This window comes from Callionymus lyra, chromosome 8, assembly GCF_982586985.1.
Source record: "Callionymus lyra chromosome 8, fCalLyr1.hap1.1, whole genome shotgun sequence".
NCBI classification, from domain to species: domain Eukaryota; kingdom Metazoa; phylum Chordata; class Actinopteri; order Syngnathiformes; family Callionymidae; genus Callionymus; species Callionymus lyra.
In genome coordinates this window covers 20,244,048-20,266,341 of record NC_141825.1, presented here as the reverse complement: position 1 = coordinate 20,266,341, position 22,294 = coordinate 20,244,048, and the positions used below count along the sequence as shown (strand labels likewise).

The window sequence follows — 22,294 nt, the reverse complement described above, 5'->3', positions numbered from 1 at the left end:
AAACAGCTGTGGTTTCATTGTGGACGTAGCCTTGGTTGGTTTATTTATTTCTCCACTTCTGGATGCATAATGTCTGTAACTGCCTCTTCATCCGTGGTGCTACAGCTGAACGTGTCAGATGTGTAACCGTGTGCCCTCTGTATCTCACCCACCTCTCTGCCACGTCCAAAAAAACTCATCCTCCCTTCGGTTCTGTTCAAAATAAAGCCGAACATCTCCCGCCGCGGTGAACACTCATCGGAGTCCGTGTTCAGTGATTCTTTACACGCCACGTTTAATCACAGAGAAGCGGGTCTTTAACGGCGTTTGATGGCGGTTTGTTTAAGTGGTATTGGAGGCCAGCGTTTGATATCAACGGCCGATCCCTCTGATTTTAATGAAGCAAGTGGCGCCTTGAAAACAGTTCTTACTCTCTTGAGGGACGGCGGCTGTCTTGAAGCCCAGATAAGCTAATGCTAATCAGCCGGTTGGTGAAGAGGAAAGAAAAAAGAACGCGATGATGAAAGTGGGAACCGTCTACCAATTTGTCTCACATTTAAGAGCATGAAGGAGCAAAGTATTTTTGTACAGAGCTTTATCCCTCTTCACGCCATTTCTTTTCACCTAACTGTTAACAAGCCCATGTGTGATAGAGTTTTTTTGTGCCATTCCATCCTGACCTTTGCATCACTGTTTCTTCTATGCAAAAATATATGAATTTTAGCCTTTGTACAGATGATTTTGTATGAGTAACATGTACTGAAATAAAGTGAGAAGAATCTACCATGAGTTCTGCCTCCTGTTGTTATTTTATATCTTGAAACGTTCTGACATTTATCCTTTTAATTATCTGCCTTTCATTTTTTAAAATCAATATTGCAATAAGAAGATGATTTCTAATCAAGCTTGGTGTCATATAGTTGTTTATCAAAGGAACCAACGGATATGTTTTCCATAGCTTTACTTAGTTTGTTTTCTTAGTTGCTTTACTTTTATTTGTCTGTCATCATCTAAAGTGGTCACCAACCTTTTTTGGGCCGCTGACCGGTTAAATATAAGGATTATATTCGCAGTTCAGTTGGAAAAAGTAAAAATAAAATAGCATGACCTGCAAAAAAAACTACAATTAAGTGCATGAAAATAACATCTCAGCATAACGCTGACTCAGCAGGAGCTCTGGACTGGTAACAACAAGTTTGTTTGTTTATTTGCTTTCATGGATATTTGTTTCTATGCTGACGAAGGTGTTCTGTGTGTGTGTGTCTCTCTTAGAGACTTTCAATAATCAATTGTCACATGCCAATGTTACTTAAGATAAATGATCATCTTTTTCTAAATGAAACATCTTTCAGGCAGTAATAATCAATATAACAGATTATTGTTTTGTTTTTTCTACGTGTGAAGCCTAGTTAAATATTTATAAGTGGCAGGTCCCAGTCCACGGACCTGAGTGTTGGGGAACACTGATATAAATGATTTGCCCACCTAAAGCATAAATAATGGTGGCCTAGAAGTGGAAAAATAAACCCCACACATTTCACTGTGCAGAACTGTGCAGAGGAAAGGTGTTTTCTTTCCGGGTTAAAGGGTAAGTAAGTAAGTCATTTGTATTTATATAGCGCTTTTCTACACCAGGGTCACAAAGCGCTTAAACAATCAAAACAATACTCAACAAATATATACTTAAAAGGTCAAGATAATACTGAGAACAACACAGGAGTCCCAGAAAATCAAGGAAAAGCCTGAACAAATAAAAACGTCTTAAGATGTTTCTTAAATACCTCCATACTGCTCGTCTGTAACATCCCTGTTGCATTAAAGTCACGACATGAGGAATTGTTCCGGAATAAAATTAGACAAGTATATATTTCGAGCTTTATTTAAGCGGAAGCTAAAAGGCTATCAGCTCCAGCTAGAAGTGTATCTTTATTCAAGTGCACAGCACAAGATTATCTTTTTTGGACAAAGATGTAGACGAAGAATAGAAAAAGCAGGTTGTTACATTAAAATGAACATACATTTTTGACTATAACTCTATAACTTAAACATGAAATTGAAGTTTAATGTTTTTTTAAATAAAGGGAATTGTTGTTGTGTTCTGCACTTCACACAAATAGATCATCTAAATAATATATTTTGAATGAATTAATCGTTTATTTCGGGCATGGCAGTCTGGTTCACATTTTATCATTTCATCATAGTTCACATATTACATACATGTCCCGAAAGGGAAAACAGCTTGAAGCTTATCTAGTCCCGCCCCCATTTAATTATGACATACAGCAGGGGTTCTTAGTTAATCTCGAGCAGGAATGCAAAGATTAGTCGACGTTGTGGACAGGTGTGTTTTTTATTGGTGTGAGTCATCATACTTGATTAAAATCTTTGAGCGGCGGCGTATGCGCAATAGCCTCTCTGCAGAATGGAGTGAATAAACGAGGCAGAGACTCGGACACGCAGCTAAGTTCTTAAGAACTACAAAAGTTTGCCCGCATTTTATCTCTGATATGTCGGATAAAAGGATTAACCAGACCGTTCGTATCATGGCAACACGTCTCATGCACGAAAATGTGAAGAGGAAACACATCGGACTGAACGAATCTCGGTAAGTGACTGACACTAACAAAACGTATTGGCTTGAATGTACTGGGTTTGTAGTAGTGTTGAGTTTAACTTCAGGTCATTGAAGGCATCATTAAGCTCTGATTGGCTGTGCTGGAGGAAAGGTGTTTTGTTTCCGGGTTAAAGGGTAAGTAAGTAAGTCATTTGTATTTATATAGCGCTTTTCTACACCAGGGTCACAAAGCGCTTAAACAATCAAAACAATACTCAACAAATATATACTTAAAAGGTCAAGATAATACTGAGAACAACACAGGAGTCCCAGAAAATCAAGGAAAAGCCTTAACAAATAAAAATGTCTTAAGATGTTTCTTGAAGGAGTCAGTAGATCATCAAACACAGAGGGAGACGAAAATCGTTCCAAAGCTTAGGAGCAACAGCCTGGAAGGATTTCTCTCCTCTGGTCCTGAGTCGTGTGCGTGGAACCATAAGTAGATTCTGATCCACAGACCTCAGAGCCCGAGCTGGGGTGTAAGGCTGGATCAGATCAGTGATGTAAGGAGGAGCCTGACCATGAATAGATCTGAAAGTAAGAATCATAATTTTAAAGTTGATCCTGAAAGAAACTGGAAGCCAGTGAAGAGTTTTAAGGATCGGAGAAATGTGAGTTCTCCTACTTGATCCTTCTTCTTGTTAAGACATGAAAACAAACTGTTACAATAGTCCAGGCAAGAAGAAACAAACGCATGGATTACAAGCTCCAGATCATGTTGTGACAACATTTTCCTAAGTTTAGAGATCTTTCTCAGTTTAAGGAAACAGTTTCTGGTCAGTTTTCTACAGTGTTGAACAAGAGACATGTCTTTGTCGAATACAACACCCAGGTTTCTCAGGCTCAGTTTGACAGACTGACCTAAGTCACCTAAGAACTGACTCAACCCTGGAACCTTATAGTAGGGAACAATAACCAGAGTTTCAGTTTTGTCCACATTTAGCTGCAAAGTGTTTTCACTCAGCCATTGTTTGATTTCTAGCAAACAGTTGTTTAAGCTGTTCAGCCTCTGGGGCTCAGTTGGAACAAAAGAGCAGTAGAGCTGGATGTCATCAGCAAAATGTGATAAGAAACATCAGGAAATCTCTGAATGATTTTACCGAGGGGAATCAAGTATAGCAAAAACAATAAAGGACCCAAAACAGAACCTTGAGGGACTCCACACAACAGATCATCCGACCTAATTTGATTTGCATATTCACTAAAATTGCGCCCAGAAAGGTATGATGAGAACCACTGTAACAAAGACCCAGTGGTGATCAACTGTGTCAAAGGCTGAGGAAAAATCCAAGGGTAAAGAGAGAGTTGACTGTTGCCTCTTATATCCTGTTTAACAACCTTACAATAAAGTTATTAGAACTAAACACTGTCTGGTCTGATTGGAATGTTACAGTGTTTTAAATTAAATACACGTTAGTATGTGTGTAGATTTATTGATTTATATCAAACCAGTACTGACAAATTTCCGGTGAAATTGTAAAGTATAGTATACATTTCCTGTTACAAATATTAAGACAGTTATATATTATTAAACAGATGAAAATGCACTAATTTAAGCCCAACCTCCTGAATACTTTGGTTTACTATGTAGGTGTGACTTGTTTCTGTGAAATCTTGCTTATCAAATCTAACTTTCTTAAGATTCACTGGAAACTGGAAAAGTAGGTTTTCCTGCGTTATAATGATGTTAATCATATTTAATCAATTAACATTAAATTAGAAAATGTGTTTCTGAAAATATTCCTAGAAAAAGCAAACGAATATCCCAGATTGAACAAATACGCCATCAATTGTTTACATATAATACAATACAGTAATGGAAACATAAAGCACAGTATTGGTGTATTTCAATCGATTCATTCATGAAGTTTGAGTTGGAAGACGGTTGGACTCAACCAGGCAATATGTACGTCCAAAAAATGCAAATTGATCAATTTTTAATATATTTGGCAGACTCACAGATAAATGTATCATAATAGGGATTCCAATCATGAAACTGAAGACGAAGAGAGCCATGATGATGGACGAAACAGACGTGATGCTAATATATATGTTTTATTTTTAATTTTTTGTCCATCAGATTTCCTCCAAAAATGAGGCTTTATTTTTGTATGAAGAAGCAAAGTAAAATAAAGGTGCAGTTTTCATTATAGTACCATCTTTCGTGTTATTTGCACCTTTATAAAGCAACTTCATGCTAAATATAAGAACCATAGTTGACGAAAAGATGATGTAATAACTAGTAGATTTCGACAGATTTGAAAATTGTAAAGTACATTTTAACTTTAAGCCAGTGAAGAGTTTTAAGGATCGGAGAAATGTGAGTTCTTCTACTAGAGCAGGTCAGAATTCTCGCTGCAGAGTTCTGAATCAACTGCAGGCGAGACAGATCCTTCTTGTTAAGACATGAAAACAAACTGTTGCAAGGCGAGGAGAAACAAACGCATGGATTACAAGCTCCAGATCATGTTCCGATATTTAAACATCCTCACATGGAAACACATGTTTATCTAAACCAGTGCTGTGTCTCAAATCGCATACTAGCGTACTAAAAGTTAGTATTTTTAGTACGTTAGTGTGTCTCAATTCTTAGTATGCGAAATTTAGTGCGCCATGCACACTAAATCGGCGTACTAACACGCCCACAAAACTAGCATGGTTCGATGGACACTAAACACACTAAACAGCTGCCATTTTAGTGACGTTTTAAACGGAAGTTACGTCATATATAAATGCATATATATTCATATACTTACATGTGTATTTTCAGCAGCAGTAGGAGGATAAACACGTCTTCGCTGCTGATACCAGCTTAAATATCTCGCGATTATTTAGATTCTCATATTTTTTCTTTATTTCTTTTTCCAAAGTTGCAATACGTGCTGCCAGCAGGTGTCGATAGCGTTCAAACAGCTGCTTGAAACGTCGTTAAATAGAAGTAGAAGAAGAAGCTGTCATGTGATTTCCGGTTAGTGTGTAGCTTCAGGGTTTGATTTGAGACATACTATCTGCGGAGAATTTGCGTACTAGTTAGTATGCATACTAAACTTCTAGCATACTAAGATTAGTATGCGATTTGAGACACAGCACAGGGGTGGGCAAACTCGGTCCTCAAGGGCCGCAGGGTGTGCAGGTTTTTGTTCCAACCGATCCAGCATGAAACTGAAACAAGCAACACCTGACTGACAATCAACTGATTACACTCCTTAGACACCTGATTGGTCATCTTTTGAAAGGTGCCATTTTTGGGGTCTTTGGGGGCAGACAAGCGACTGTCGGGAGAGAAAAAGAGATTGTCGGCAAAAGTGTAAGTTCTGCGCATTTGCGAGACGTTATTCTCCCCCACAACAGCGTGTGGCGCTGCAGCTCATCTGTATTGACGCCACAAAGAAGTGAAAAACTGTCTGTGTTTTCACCCGTTAAACAAAAGATAAAATAAAAATACAATGGATAACGACACGAATGTGAAGCGACTGGCATTGTCAGGCCTTGGTCTTCTTGTTGTGGAAGAAAGACGTCGCAGAAAAAAAGCCCTGGATCTCACAGCGGCAGCTGAGAGGGATTTTCCCTATTTTTGTCGAGCGACGAGCAAGATATAGTGAAATAATTGTGATTATCTATAATGATCATTAAAGTCTTGCATGTGAAAGGACCAGATTATCATGTCTAGACTAAGCCAGACGCCCGATAATCGCCATGTACAACCAGAATGAACCAATTGATCCATATAAGGCGTTCCGGATTTAAGGCGCACTGTCGTTTTTTAAGAAAATTAAAGGCTTTTAGGTGCGCCTTATAGTGCAGAAAATAGGTTATTTTGGAAAAGTCTGTCCTGTGATATGACCCTCAGAATACGCTGGTCTTTGAAAGGTAGACGATGATGAAAGATGATGTAGAAACATCTTCTACGACAGACAATTGGTGTTTAATTAAATTGGCCAAGAATTCTCACAGGTAGAGATGTCTTTTGTTGTGCAGACAAAACTTGCCAAATCACTCGAGGAAGAAGCTTTGAAGTTGTTTTTGTAGACGAGTCAAGGACACTTGAAGTTGACAAATTCCTTGTGATTTCCTCCCTGTGTGACTGGTGTCAATCCATCAATAGTTTCACATCTAAATACATTCTGCCTTTGTATTTATGGACACTTTTGTTGGTAATTTGATTAAAAATAGACTAATAATTAACAATATTAATCTATCTTGCCATATTTTCACCTTTTCTCCTCGAAGCTCCTCAGAATCTTTCACAAACAGAAACACTTTTTCAGTGTAATCTGACCCTGAGGGGCTCGCCATTAAACCATTGCTACCCCCCACCCCCCCACACACACACGCATGTCTTTTTTTAGAAAGCCTGAGCCCGACACAACTCCTTCTCTCCCCCTCCGGGTTGATCTGATTCTGTTTTTCTGGGGTAAAACCAGGTTTTTGTTTGGGTTCAAAACTGTTGCGAACACAGGGATGTACTCTTATGTCAACCCAGCGATCCAATATGTGCTCTTCTTCTGCAGCTTTTTGTTTTGGGTGAGTAGTTTCTGCATGTGACACGACACCTTGTTCTTGTGGACGAGTCAAACGTGAGGAAATATTCACTCAGAGCAGCTCATTTCCAATTACACTTTTTTTTACCCCTACAACATTATTTTTTAGCAATTGTAAAAAAAAAATAAAAAAGGATAAATCCTATTATTTTTAGCTCAATGGAACAGAAGGTGTTGATGTCAAATCCAACAAATTGTGAAAAAATATTTTGCATTTGACTTTTGTCACTCACAAGTTACTTTGATCTCATCAGAAACAATTGCAGGAAAAAACCTTTTTTCTCTGACTAGCTGAACACTTTAAAAAAATATTATAAAAGCTATTGGTAAAAAATCAACAAAATCCTAACTTTTAAATATGTTTCTTGTCACTTAAGCAAACTTTAACCAGCCTGCTTAAAGAGCAGTTATCTCTACATTATAATAAAAAAACAACCTTCACACGCACAAACATTTACTTTTGAATATTGTTTTTTTTAATACCAATGTATACAACTTGTAACACACAAGTATGTTCTTTATTTTTATTATTATTATGCTCTAAAGTTAAACTTAAGTTAAAATTTGAAAAAAAAATATACATATATATTATGACAGAATGAGTGGATTTGTATTTGAATCGAAATTATTTCGATTGTTTGCTGTCTGAAGCTCATAATTCCTACGCTCCTGAACATGTTTGTTGTTTTGTCATTTGTGTGTGGTCGTGTATATGGGGATATATTTTATCAATACTCAGTGTTCTCCCCAGAAAATGGAACAGGATGGAGTTGGGGGGGATTTTTGCCATTTGAAAGACAAATGGAGGCTATTTCCTGGGAGTTAGCTTTAAAAGTACAGTCTAAAGCCCTATTCCCACAGGATAAGTATTACCTGGGGACCTCTGGTAATTTGTAGTAATTGAGAATGTCTGAGTTTTAATCCTGTGCGAATCCGCCATGTCTGTGATTAGTAATGTAATAATTCCGCCGAAAATTACCTACTGTAATTCACTAAACACAGACGTCGGGTGATAACACTTATCCTGTGTGAATCTGACTGTCCGTGTTTGTAATTCTGAATGCTGCATATACGCCACTGTAAGGCACTTCTAGGCACTCGCCATTGTGTTAATATTTACTTCCGCTGTTTTATTTTAAAGAGGTTGAAAAGAAAGTAGATGGAGTTTGTTGTTGTTGGGGGTTCAACATGACGAGAGTGAAGAAGACATGCGCGCTGCACAGATACAAACTAAGTTCAAGCCTTGTTGTTTCCCCACACAAAAACACTTGGTTACACAACTGTAACATCCTGTGTCTCTTCTGTAAGAATAATGTTGGGGAAAATTGATGTGCAGGGCAGCACACTTGTTGTTAAGCGTCTGCACAAATTGAGAAACGAAAGAAATAAACGGTGTCCACTCCATCTTCTCTCCTTATCTTCAGCCCTACTGTATGAACGGAATATGTCATGACCTTCAAACTTGCATCGCAACAGGTTAAAAAAATTGATCGCCATCACTCAATAATTGTTCGATTGGTAGATTTATTTATCAACAAAGTTTATTAAAATACAGATTGAGCTCTCGTTTTGTTGTTTGGTTCTTAGTTTTCCTCAGCTTCTGTGTTTTCTTACAGTATACTGTGGCGTATATGTGACATAAAGTCATATATAAACATCTGAAATAGCTTGTAGGATGTCACGTTGGAAAAATAAATCTTAGAAAAGGTTTAATTTGAGAGAACCTCAGGGCTTTTCCACCACTTGTTTACTGATTTGCCACATTTCACTGCAGCAAACAGTGCCTGGTTCATCGTCGTGGAATCATTTGGGTACATTGAGCTGTTAGACATCTGGCGAGTGCTCGCTCGCTGCTGTTCCGTGTCACAGGATTGTAATATCACAGATGAGTAGTGGGCTTCATTGCTCCGCTCTGACATGTGTATACATTTCTATAAACAAGCTCAGTTGTGTTGGATGCCCTGAGAGAGACATCTGGTAATACAACACAGCTACACAATCGTTTCATATGAGAGGAATTTGTCCCTCATCCTCGGCAACAACAAGCTGCTGTGACAGACAGAGTTGAGGAAATGATCCGTGCTGCAATTTTGTTTCCAAATCTAATTTTGTTTCGTTATAATTTAGATTCACACAGCCGAATAATTTACAGTTGATGGTAAATAAGGAAGAGAGCTGGGCTGTTGCACGCCAGGCTCAAGGGCAACATTCAGCATAATGTTGAAAAAACATGAGCTTTACTTGAGCTACGAGTGCATTTGAAGTTTATAAGAGCGAATCATTGGATGTAATTCATACTTTTTAATTCACTTCTCTGAATAGCATGGATGACTACACAAATAATATTGTGTTTGAAAGGCTACATTTACCTGGTTTTATGACTTCTAGGGGTGTGTATTAGTAACAATACTGTATATTGCAATACAGTAGGTGTTGTGTATTGTTTTTGCCCCTAATGAGCTACCGTATTTAAAGCCCTGTATGGTATGTGGTGACTGCATTAAATGAATGAAGCTGCACTAAACAGCTGCTCAACAAAGTTCCGGTCTCCTGTCATTCCTGCGGCTGCAGAGCATTGTGAGTTTGGACTTTCACTCAATGATACCATCTGGGACACTGTGTGGTCTACGCTGGCCATTCAAAAGAGGTTGTCGACTGAAGCTAACTTGAGATTGGACAAAGCTATTGCGATCAGTACGTCAATGGAAATGGCTGCAAGAGAAGCTCATCAGCTAAGTTCATCCATCCAAGTACACAAGCTTAAACAAGGCTGTGCACAAAAAATGGCACCTGGTCAGCCATGTTACCGCTGTGGAAGATCAGGGCATCAGGCATCAGTGTTTTGTTTAAAGACTTGGACTGTAGAAATTGTGGTTAAAAAAAGGCCTCATTGAACGGTGCCTGCAGGAATAATATATTTAAACAACCGAATGATAAGAAGAGAGGATTTTACAAGAACAAAAAGAAACGTGTGAATAAGATGGAACAGGAATATGATGAATATGAGTCAGACGATGATACTGTGCACATTTTATCTATCATAAACAATGATGATGAAGGATACTGGGTCACACCACTACTAGAGAACAAATCAGTTCGTATGCAGGTGGACACAGGTACACGTGTTTCTATGGTATCAGAAACGGTTAACAAGAAGAAGCTACAGCACCTTCCTCTCCGTGAGACCGAGCTCAAGTTGAGAAAATACACTGGTGAGACTGTTCCAGTGTTAGGAGCTGTGAATGTAATGTAATGTACAACAAACAAAGAGAGACACTCCCACTGTACTTTATTGCAGGAGACTGCCAAGCTTTACTAGGTCGCAGGTTAAGCTGGACTGGCGAGAAGTATTTATTTGTAGCGAGGGAGAAACGGGTTCTCTACAGGAAATTTTGAGAAAGCATCCTAAGTATTTGGGGGTGAACTGGGTAGCATGAAAGATATTAAGGTCAAACTAACAGTTAAGCCAGGAAGCCTACCTAAATGTCTCAAGGCCAGACCTGTACCCTACGCCATTAAACCAAAAGTTGACTAAGAGAGGTTAGTGAAGTGTGGGGTTTTGAAAAAAGTCAGCACAAGTGAATGGGCTACACCTATTGTTCCAGTGATGAAAAAGGATTAAACTTTAAGAATTTGTGGGGATTTTAAAGTGACTGTAAACCCAGTGTTGACAACAGTTAAGTACCCGATACCTCTCATTGAAGACATTTTTTCAAACTTGGCTGAAGGAAAAAAATTCTTCAAGATAGATTTGTCTCAAGCATATCTTCAGTTGCAGGTAGAGCCTGATTCACAAGAATTATTAACTATTGTGACTCAAAAAGGATTGTATCGATATCAGTGACTTCTTTTGTCAATCACATCAACTTTAAAATTCTGGTTCTTACTTTCAGAGCTATTCATGGTCAGGCTCCTCCTTACATCAGTGATCTGATCCAGCCTTACACCCCAGCTCGGGCTCTGAGGTCTGTGGATCAGAATCTACTGATGGTTCCACGCACACGGTTCAGGACCAGAGGAGAGAAATCCTTCCAGACTGTTGCTCCAATCTTCCTCTCCCTCTGTGTTTGATGGATCTACTGACTCCTTTAAGAAACATCTTAAGACGTTTTTATTTGTTCAGGCTTTTCCTTGATTTTCTGGAACTCCTGTTGTGTTATCAGTTTTATCTTGACCTTTAAAGTATATATTTTATTGAATATTGTTTTGATTGTTTAAGCGTTTTGTGACCCTGGTCTGGAAAAGCGCTATACAAATAAAAATTACTTACTTACTTACATCTGCTCCAGCATTATTCCAAAGTGCTATGGACCAGATGTTGAGTGGTCTTCCAGGCGTGCAGTCTTACCTGGATGATCTGCTCACCACAAGAAAAGATGATCTGACACATTTGCAAAATCTGGAGGCAACACTGAAACGACTAGAAGACTATGGGCTGAAGGTGAGGAAAGATAAATGCAAGTTTTTCCAAACTTCTGTCGAGTACCTGGGTCATATAATCGACAGCACAGGACTCCAAAAGTCACCATTAAAAATGAAGGTTATCGTGGATGCTCCAGCGCCAATTAATGTGAGTCAGTTAAGATCTTTCCTTGGTTTGATGACTTATTATGATAAAAAAAAGTAAGTTGAAGCCACTCCACAAACTTTTTAAACAAAACGACCAAGTGGGAGTGGACAGTAAAATTTGAAAAAGCTTTTAAAGAGATAAAGAAAAACTTTGCAAAGTCAAACATACTCCTGCATTTTGATCCGAAATTGCCTCTTCAACTAGCGTGTGATGCATCACCTTATGGGGCAGTGGTGTCTCAAATTATGCCATCGGGTGAAGAAAGACCCGTTGCTTTTGCGTTGAGGACACTAAGCAAGGCTGAGATCAATTTTGAACAAATCGAGCACGAAGCACTATCCATTGTTTTTGGAATCAAGAAATTCCATCAGTATTTGTTTGGTTGAAATGTAACTCTACTGACAGATCATCGACCACTTACCTCTATTTTGGGTCTATGGTACGATGGGCACTGCTGCTGTCAGCCCAGCAGTATGAGATAAAGTATCGGAAGTCAGATCAGCACCAAAATGCTGACGACCTTTCAAGACTTCCATTGCCTGTTACACACTCTGAGCACTCAAAAGCAGAGATTTTTTATTTGAAAGAGGTGATTACTAACCCAATAACATCAGCACATGTGAAGAAAAACACACGCACTGATCCCATTTTGCCTGAGGTTATGGACATTGTGACTAGTGGTAGAGGAGGAGTAATGAACCCAACCTTATTTGGTGAGACAAAATGAGCTTTCAGTTCAGTCTGGGTGTTTATCGTGGGGTAATTGGGTCATCATTTCGCCAATTTTAAGAGAGATGGTCCTGCTGACTCAACTTCATTCTGGACATTTTGGTGTGGTTGGAATGAAGGAAATTCCACGTAGCTACTTCTGGTGGCCTGGGTTAGATACTGCTATTGAGGAGAAAGCAAGGTCTTGTTTGGACTGTCAACAGCTGAGGAACCAGCCTCAGATGGCTCCATTACATACGTGGGTCTGGCCCGAAGAACCGTGGCAACGAGTTCATATTGACTTTGCTGGACCAGTGGAGAACCGTATGTTCTTGGTGGTAGTTGAAGCTCATAGCAAATGGCCCGAAGTTGCAGTGATGAAGTGATGAGCACTTCCTCAGAGAGAACCGTTGAAGTGTTGAGGACAATTTTCAGCCGTTTTGGCCACAACAACTGGTGAGCGATAATGGGCCTCAGCCGGTGTCAGAAGAGTTCAACACGTTTACGGCACAAAACGGTATCCAGCACATTAAGTGTGCTCCTTATCACCCGGATACAAACAGACTTGCTGAGAGATTTGTACAAACCTTGAAGCATGCACTCAAGGCATCCAACAGTAAAAGGTCAACAACAAAGGTTTCTCCAGCCGCTGCTATGTTCAGGAGACAACTATGCACTCAACTTGACTTACTGAGAACTCAAAAGACCAAATAAATTGTCCATCTTCAACAAAGATCTAAGATGGAAAGAAGACTCAGAGCAAAGTTCCGAACATTTACATGTGAGAAAGTGTTTGCCAGGAACTATACTGGAGGTGTTAGGTGGAAACCAGCCACTGGTCCCGTTTCGTACTCTGTTGAAACCAGCGACCATCTCATCTGGAAAAGACACGTCGATCAACTTCTTCACTCAAATGGGTTCAGTGATGACACTATTTTCATCACCTGTTATCGAGCCGGAGATCCGCTGTGAGCCTTATCCATCGGAGGTTGTCCATGAGAAGTCTGCTGAAATGTCTGGGGTTCCAATTACACCTCCCTCCACTCAGGTGTCCACTCCTGATGTGACTTCCATCCCCGGATTACAGTCATCTTCACCAAAAGACACTCCAAATGGGTCATGTACACGTCGCGATCATCCAAGAAGGAACAGATCGACTGACATATTAAGGTACTGACTAAACCATTACTCTGGGGCAGAATAATCCCCTTAGGTTCAGTCCAGATTGAGGTAGTCCACCCTCTTTCTGTTGAGGTAGGTTTGTATATATACATTATATACACTTATATCTGTTTGATAAATATTTGGTAGATGGGGATCGAGGTTCACAGAAGTCCAGAAGGACTGATATATTATTGTTTTGTTTTCATAAGGGAGCTTTCAAAAGTTAAAGGGGGGGAATATGTTGTGTATTACAGTTTTTGTCCCTAATGAGCTACCGTATTACAAGCACTGTATGGTATGTGGTGACGGCATTAAATGAATGAAGCTGCACTAAACAGCTGCTCACCAAAGTTCCAGTCTCCTGTCATTCCTGCGGCTGCTATTAAATACGATCATATTTTGGAGACTAAAGACACTTCAGTAAGAATAGATATATTTGTAGTATTGTTGAGTACTTGACTCTGCTGTTGCAGAATTTACAGACCACAAAGGCTGACATTACTGCTTTCATTTGTTTTGAAACCAAAATATGTCCAAACATCTGTATCCTCTCATCCCTAGACTTCTCCAGTATCTTGCAGAATTTATCTATATCATAAAAGAACTATGAATACCCTATCATTGGCCCATACAATAAGGGTCAAAAGTTTGAAGTTTTTTCTAACGGACTCATTCATTAATTTCTTGTTTCTTAAAGTAATGATGGTCATTGGTTTCTCTTAATTTAGCTGATCGGTTCTTGTCATAATATGAATTTGAACAGTTTTCCAATAAGGCTGCTGGCTGTGTTTCAACCCGACTTAAAAAACCGACTGCAAAATTCAACTAATGGCTACAACTTCATTCAAAACTCAAGAAATTCCACAGAGTAAACCAGACCAGACACACCTGTGAAGTGAAAAACCATGTCAGGAAAACTAGACGAGATGTAAAAGATGGTCCTGACAAATGAAAACTATTTTATTTAAAAAAAAAAAAACGATGCTACAATCATTAAGATTAAATAAAACAAGACGATTACATTTCTCCGATCCTTAAAACTCTTCACTGGCTTCCAGTTTCTTTCAGGATCAACTTTAAAATTCTGGTTCTTACTTTCAGATCTATTCATGGTCAGGCTCCTCCTTCCATCACTGATCTGATCCAGCCTTACACCCCAGCTGGGGCTCTGAGGTCTGTGGATCAGAATCTACTTATGGTTCCTCGCACACGGTTCAGGACCAGAGGAGAGAAATCTTTTCAGGCTGTTGCTCCTAAGCTTTGGAACGATCTTCCTCTCTCTTTGCACTTGATGGATCTACTGACTCCTTTAAGAAACACCTTAAGACGTTTCTATTTGTTCAGGCTTTTCCTTGAATTTCTCGAACTCCTGTGTTGTTCTCAGTATTATCTTGATCTTTAAAGTATGTACTTTTTTGAGTATTGTTTTGATTGTCTAAGCGCTTTGTGACCCTGGTCTCGAAAAGCACTATATAAATAAATATTACTTACTTACTTACTTACTTACAATTTTATAATTTTGTTTTTAAAACATCAATTGACACAGAGGAATGTGGTGCGTTCAATAACGTAGGACCAGCTACGGTGTATTCAATAGCATAGAAGTCCATTTTACAGAGAAAAAAACATTTCCTAGATGAAAATCTTTACCTTTTAAATGGTAAATAGTTGTGATGATGTTGTTATAATGTAGTTAAAATGAAAAGAAATGTAAAGCAAGACTGTATAATTAATGAGTTGTTGTATGAAGTAATGGATTAAAGAGTATATGTTAAAGGAGGAAGCGTTATATTGTGATAAACGACGAGAGATGATTGCAGCTTTGGGCAGAGATTTAACACACCAGTGTTTCACAGTAGGAGGGTTTTTATGCTTCTCTTCTTGCATTACTCAATTCTTGTGATCACATGCTATATAAATATAAAAAGAGGAATCTCAATCCTTGCCAAATAAATGAGACGGAGTAAATCAAACGCTCCCTGAGCAATGAGAAGCGGGCGTGAGATCACACAATAAAGTATATATTCATGCGTCCACATTAATTTAAGGTGCAATTATGCAAGAACACAGTAAAGCTCTGAATCAAACGGGAAACATCTTCTCTTGCTCAAAACGGCTCCATAATGAATCTTTATCTGCTGCACAGGAAACAAAAGGCTGATAAATCAAACGCTACACTTACAAACAGCAGGATATCCTCTTCAAATGGCCGAGTTTAGTGTGGAAGTAAAAGAAAATTGGCTGAATATCATTATTATATGACAGCGGAAGATATTAAAATTAAAGCATGTTGATGTTTGAACTAAAGTTTAGGAGAATAGAAAACTTCCCCCATTATTGTATTTGTTTTTCGTTCCTCAAATCACTCGAAAAATAAAGTTGTAATAACATTTTTAATTATTGTTGACCATGTCAGACTCCCTCGATAAACCATTTCCAATATTTAGAATTCCATATTTGCGTCGTTCCTTTGGCCATTTTGTATATGAAAGTGAGGGTTAAATTAGTAAAATTTACCATCTGAGTTTAATGTCAAGTACTTGTACTTGTTGAATAAGTTCCAAAACGTAGATCAACTTAAATTGACTTTAATAAGTGTACTTTTATTTTAATTGTATTGCTTTTATACCTATTTAAGTTGTGTTTCTTTAAACTTTTAAAATACCTGATTGAACAAAATGCTTTAAACTACATCGTAGCTTCATAATATGTCAAGTTTTACTTCAGTGCTTCCCATAGAATCTTTGGAGAGAATGAGGGAAAGGATCTGGATCACGGGTAGGAGGAAGCGGTTGGCATTAATGACAGGGTTTTCTTTATTAGCTTTTTTATTTGAGCTTTAATACAACTTGAAAGAAAACAAGTCACAAAAAGCACAAAAGGTATTAATAAAGTTATTTTAATGTTTACCTTGTATCAGTCCCTGATATCCCATCAGTGTATGATATTTTGTGTGAAAATGAAGGCAGGTTTCATTCAATTATTAGAGCCAAATATGATTAAGCAGAGAGTCTACCATGTGTATCATTACATCCTCCGCAGCTAAAGGAACATTGAGATCCTTCAAGATTAGCCCTGGTCGCACGGGTTAAGTATTACCTGGGGACCTCTGTGTTTTGTAAATGACCCCCCCCTCCTCTGCCTTATTTTAGGTGCATTCACACGGGATAAGCTGTAAAATAGTCATTTTTACTGACATTACCTAGAGATACAGATGTAAAAAGGAGCACAATTACTAAAAGAGAAAGTTAGTGTAACCAAGCGTTCTTCGTTAAGAGAAGATAAAGTGAACAAGCAAAATAAAACAGCGGTAGTAAATATTTACTCAACTGTGAGTGCTAAGAAGTCCGTTGCAGTGGCATATATGCGACATTCAGAATTACAAACCCAGACATTCGGGTTCACACGGGACTAGTGTTATCACCCGACGTCTGTGTTTAGTGAATTACAGTAGGTCATTTGCGGCGGAATTATTACATTACTAATCACAGACATGGCACATTCACACGGGATTGAAACTCAGACATTCTCCGTAATTATTACAAATTATCAGAGGTCCCCAGGTAATACTTATCCTGTGCCAATAGGGCTTTTAACAATCACAAGATATCACTCAAATTTAGTATCTCCTAAAATCCTTGCGTAAATGATGTATTCAAATGTATTGTATCTTGAGCTGAATATATCGTATTGAATTGTATCATGAGGTGAATATATCGTATCAGAAGCTGAATCTATCGTATCGGAGCTAAATCTATCGTATCAAATCATATCGTGAGATGAATATATCTTTGAATTGTATCATGAGCTGAATATATCTTATTGAATTGTGTCATGAGCTGAATATATCGTATCATGAGCTGAATATATCTTATTGAATTGTATCATGAACTGAAAATATCTTATTGAATTGTGTCATGAGCTGAATATATCGTATTGAATTGTATCATGAGCTGAATATATCGTATCATGAGCTGAATATATCTTATTGAATTGTATCATGAACTGAATATATCTTATTGAATTGTATCATGAACTGAATATATCTTATTGAATTGTATCATGAGCTGAATATATCGTATCATGAGCTGAATATATCTTATTGAATTGTATCATGAACTGAATATATCTTATTGAATTGTATCATGAGCTGAATATATCGTATCATGAGCTGAATATATCTTATTGAATTGTATCATGAGCTGAATATATCGTATCATGAGCTGAATATATCTTATTGAATTGTATCATGAACTGAAAATATCTTATTGAATTGTATCATGAGCTGAATATATCGTATCATGAGCTGAATATATCTTATTGAATTGTATCATGAGCTGAATATATCATATCATGAGCTGAATATATCTTATTGAATTGTATCATGAACTGAAAATATCTTATTGAATTGTAATATGAGCTGAATATATCGTATCATGAGCTGAATATATCTTATTGAATTGTATCATGAACTGAAAATATCTTATTGAATTGTATCATGAGCTGAATATATCGTATCATGAGCTGAATATATCTTATTGAATTGTATCATGAGCTGAATATATCTTATTGAATTGTAATATGAGCTGAATATATCGTATCATGAGCTGAATATATCTTATTGAATTGTATCATGAACTGAAAATATCTTATTGAATTGTATCATGAGCTGAATATATCGTATCATGAGCTGAATATATCTTATTGAATTGTATCATGAGCTGAATCTAACGTATCAAATCATATCGTGAGATGAATATATCCTATTGAATTGTGTCATGAGCTGAATATATCGTATCATGAGCTGAATATATCGTATCATGAGCTGAATATATCGTATTCATGAGGCCTCACCAACACATCACTACTACACACTATAAATAAATATTACTTACTTACTTACTTACTTACTTACTTACCATCCCCAAGAACTTTTACAGTGAAAATAAAAATCACACAAAACACCTCAAGTCATGGTATACGAGTTATTCAGGTAGTTTTAAGTTGGAGTGTCATCACAAGTTTTATTAAAGTATTTTAGTACAAAATAATATTAAGGTACCCAAACTACCTTTAGCTGCTTTAAGTGATGAAGACCAAAAACTTGTCTAACGGCCTGGAGCAGACTTTTTTACTCTACAGATGTTTTGTTGGGATTCAATAACTCCCACCATTCATCGTCTTTTAAGATGCATCTCTGCCTCTTCTCCTGACATCATATTGGCTTGTTCAAATATTTTGTCATGATTTTTCGTTGACCAGGAGACCATAGAGCCGGGCCACCCAGGTGAGAACTCCCCTCCCGCTGAATCACACGTGAAGCTTCCCCGCAGTCTTCACACCTCCATTTCATCCTCGTTCACCTTGTTCCTACACGGACCTGCTCACGGTGTGTTTAGAGACAATCAGCATTAAGTGCGACTCCGGCAGCGAGGCTGGCTCCGGCCTGTGTTGACTTTGTTTGCCAGAGAGCAGATGAGAAGCGAGTGCTGCTGCCCTAATCCTTCAGGCCTTTGTCCTCGTGTCCCTGTGGCTCAGCTCAGCTTTCACCTTCACACACAATCTGCCGGGAAAAGCCTGATTCATCCTTTTGAAAAGCCAGAAAACTGAACTGAAATACATTTGCTGTGAGAGTGTGTGTGTGCGTCTCTGCTACACACACTCACAAAGAAAGAGCCACCCAGTTCTCACAGGAGCCAGAGTTCGACCCAGATGCAGGTTCTTGCAGTTCCTCAGATACCATGAAAGACCTGTTCAAATTGCACCTTTGCTGTTTAGTTTCTGTTTGCCAACTATTTGTTAAACACTTTTTCTAAACTGAGGCGAAACATTTCAAAAGCAGCAATTTGCTCCCGCAGAGTGTACAAACTCTTCAGAGCGTAAAAAGCGGCCAAATATGAAAGAAAACGTTAATTTCAAATGGAAATGATGTTGTGAGGGCGACCGACCTCCCGGCATGGAGCCGAGGCACAACCATAACCATCGACTCTATATATCTTTTATACTTCATATACATTCATCAGCAGTTTTTGTTAAAGCCTCTGAAAGTGATTTCAAAGGAAGCATTTAACATAAAATAAATCTTAGAACAGTAAATAAGAATTGGTTAAAGAGTTTAATAACATATAACAAAGTAAATGATTTAAGCAAATAAAATGATGTAATGTGTAAAACTCCCTCATCAAAACTAGCTACTTGAAATATGGATGTGAGAAAATATTGATACACCTAAATATTACAATATTTTCTATTGACAGTACTGTATCGATATTCAAAAGCACATAATTCATTAACTATTAACAAGAAAATATTAATTATTATGGTGGTTGTTATTATTAGATTTTAGGGGTGTTGGAAAATATCGATATGACGAGACATCGCAAAAATTGTTTATCGATACTAAATGTAATAAAATTAAATTAGATTTTTTTCATACAATTAACAATATTATACAATATTCAAAGTGTCTGTTCATTTTTGTGTTGCAATTGAACTTCCGGCCACTAAATGGCATGATATTCATTAAGTCCTCCGTAGCTAAAAAAACAATGAAATACCTTGAGATATCGGCAATGACTGAGGACGAGAGGATACAGTCGACTTCAGCAGCTTTTAAAGCTGATGTTTGGACATATTTGTGTTTGAAAACAAATGAAAGCAGTTACGACTTCATCAAGAGTCGTGTTGTCTGTAAATTCTGCAACACCAGAGTAAAGTACTTGACAATACTACAAATATGTCCTTGTTACTACAGTATCACAAGATGCAGTATATTAACCCCTGCATCGTGATATGTATTGTATCCCAAGATTCTTTGAAATACACCCCTCTTGAAGTTCATTTTATAAAGTATATACTCTGAACCTTGTAATGTACAAGAAAGTATATTGTTTTAATACTTGTTCTAGCCTTGAATATCACTTGTAAAATTTAGAATTTTATCTTCCATCTAACTTCTATGCCTTATTTGTTGAAGGTGTATAAAAATGCAATTTACACGTTTAAATACTGTTGAGCGCAGCAATATATAAATATATTGAATATGAATATTCTGAATATAGATTTATTAAAAGGTAAAAAACCTTTAAGTAATTAACTCAAATATACTTTTTTTCTGTACTGGGATCGAAATTAACAAAGGACTTCACAGAGAGAGATGCTTTAATAAAAGTAGTAAGTAAGTATGTAATATTTATTTGTTAAGCACCTTTCTAGACCAGGGTCACAAAGCGCTTTAACAATCAAAAACGATACACAGTTAAAGTATCACTTAAAGTATCGGAGCATTAGTGTCTTGCTCATGGACACACAAAAACATCTGGGGCTGTGATTGAACCAGCAGGCACTTTACCTGCTCAGATATGCCGAGACAAACCACCAGGTCTTTTATCAGAGAGCGAACCATGAACCATCATGAACCTTCCATGATCGGCGCTGACACCTGCGTGAAGCCGTTTGTTACTGAAGTTGAAAAAAGTAATAAGCAACAACAATGAAAGCACAGCGACAATTCTGGCTTTTATGTTGAGACCTAAATGGTCGGCAGCAGAAACATCGTGAGGAAAACACCATTACTCGCAGGATGCCGCTGTGTTGTCACTGTTCTGAGGCATCATTAAAGAAGGTTTGCTTCCCTTCATCCACACCTAACAACATGTGGCCACAAGACACGTTCTCCTTCTTCAATATTCCACACAGTCGGATCTTTTCTTGTGTTTTCACTTATGTTTTGAAAGTCGACTCTCAATTGATGTAAAGTCGTCTGAGCTCCTCAGGCTCAATCACCTTGTCCTCGTCTCTCCTGGATCATCTTCATAGTTCACCGTTGTCTCCTGCATAAATAAAACATGTGGGACCAGTGAGTTATCAGGAGCCTGGAGAAGTGGAAAATGAGTTGAAGTTTTTCTCTTTGATAAAAGCTATTTAGATATTTCAGAGCTCAGATTGTCATCTCTTTACGCCAACAATAAGATGATAAAAATGCAGCGAGGCTTGTAATGTAACGTGGGCTGAACATTTCCCACAGTCACAATGTGCAGCCATGATGATTGTTACTATAATCCCATTTATTCTATAATCCAACATATGCAGTCGCATCAAAATGATCAGAGACTGGAACAGTTTTTTGACACTAGCAAGACTTTATAATCGAATCAATCCAAATACGAAATCCAATTAAAATTTTCAGCAAATGTTGATGGTGAGCCACAGAACCGTTAAATTTAATTTAGTTTTTTTTCCTCAAACCTGGATGTACATTTGAAGAATTCATTTAAAAAAAGCGTGGTCTAGTGGTCTTTGTTGTTCAGATGAAACGGTTAGTTAGCAGCCGTCAACCGTGATGAAAAATGTCTTTCAGTTGCTTTCCTTGAATTTTCAGAGGAAAATTGTGTTAGAAATGAGTTTTGTTTATAGTTTGGAAATCTAAGAATGTTCAGTATTTTGGTGAAAAAAATATTCTGCTGTTGCAACAGCCTTGGAGCACATAGTCAACTTAATAGACCCCCGAAAATAACTGAACAAAAACAGATGCGTACATTTTGGTGGTGTTCTATAGGACATCCATTTGTATGGCTTCTAACTGCTGCTGCCGCAATCTTATAGATGCTCCCCCCACTAACAACCGAACTCTTGCTACTATAAGCACTTTGCTATGCGCCTAACTTATCTTTAACTTTATACTCCGTCCTCTATGTACTGTTTTAATCATTGTGTTGT

General features: G+C 37.8%; 1 protein-coding gene across 1 annotated transcript in view; it reads left to right on the top strand.

Annotated features, from left to right (window-relative positions):
• Positions 1–7,000: 7,000 nt before the first annotated feature.
• The window catches only part of tspan33b (tetraspanin 33b), a 31,967-nt gene continuing 16,673 nt past the window's right edge, over positions 7,001–22,294 (top strand). The window contains exon 1 of the mRNA XM_087796948.1: positions 7,001–7,117. Coding sequence (XP_087653074.1) covers positions 7,055–7,117 — 63 coding nt within the window. The 5' untranslated portion in view covers positions 7,001–7,054. The remainder of the gene's footprint in view (positions 7,118–22,294) is intronic.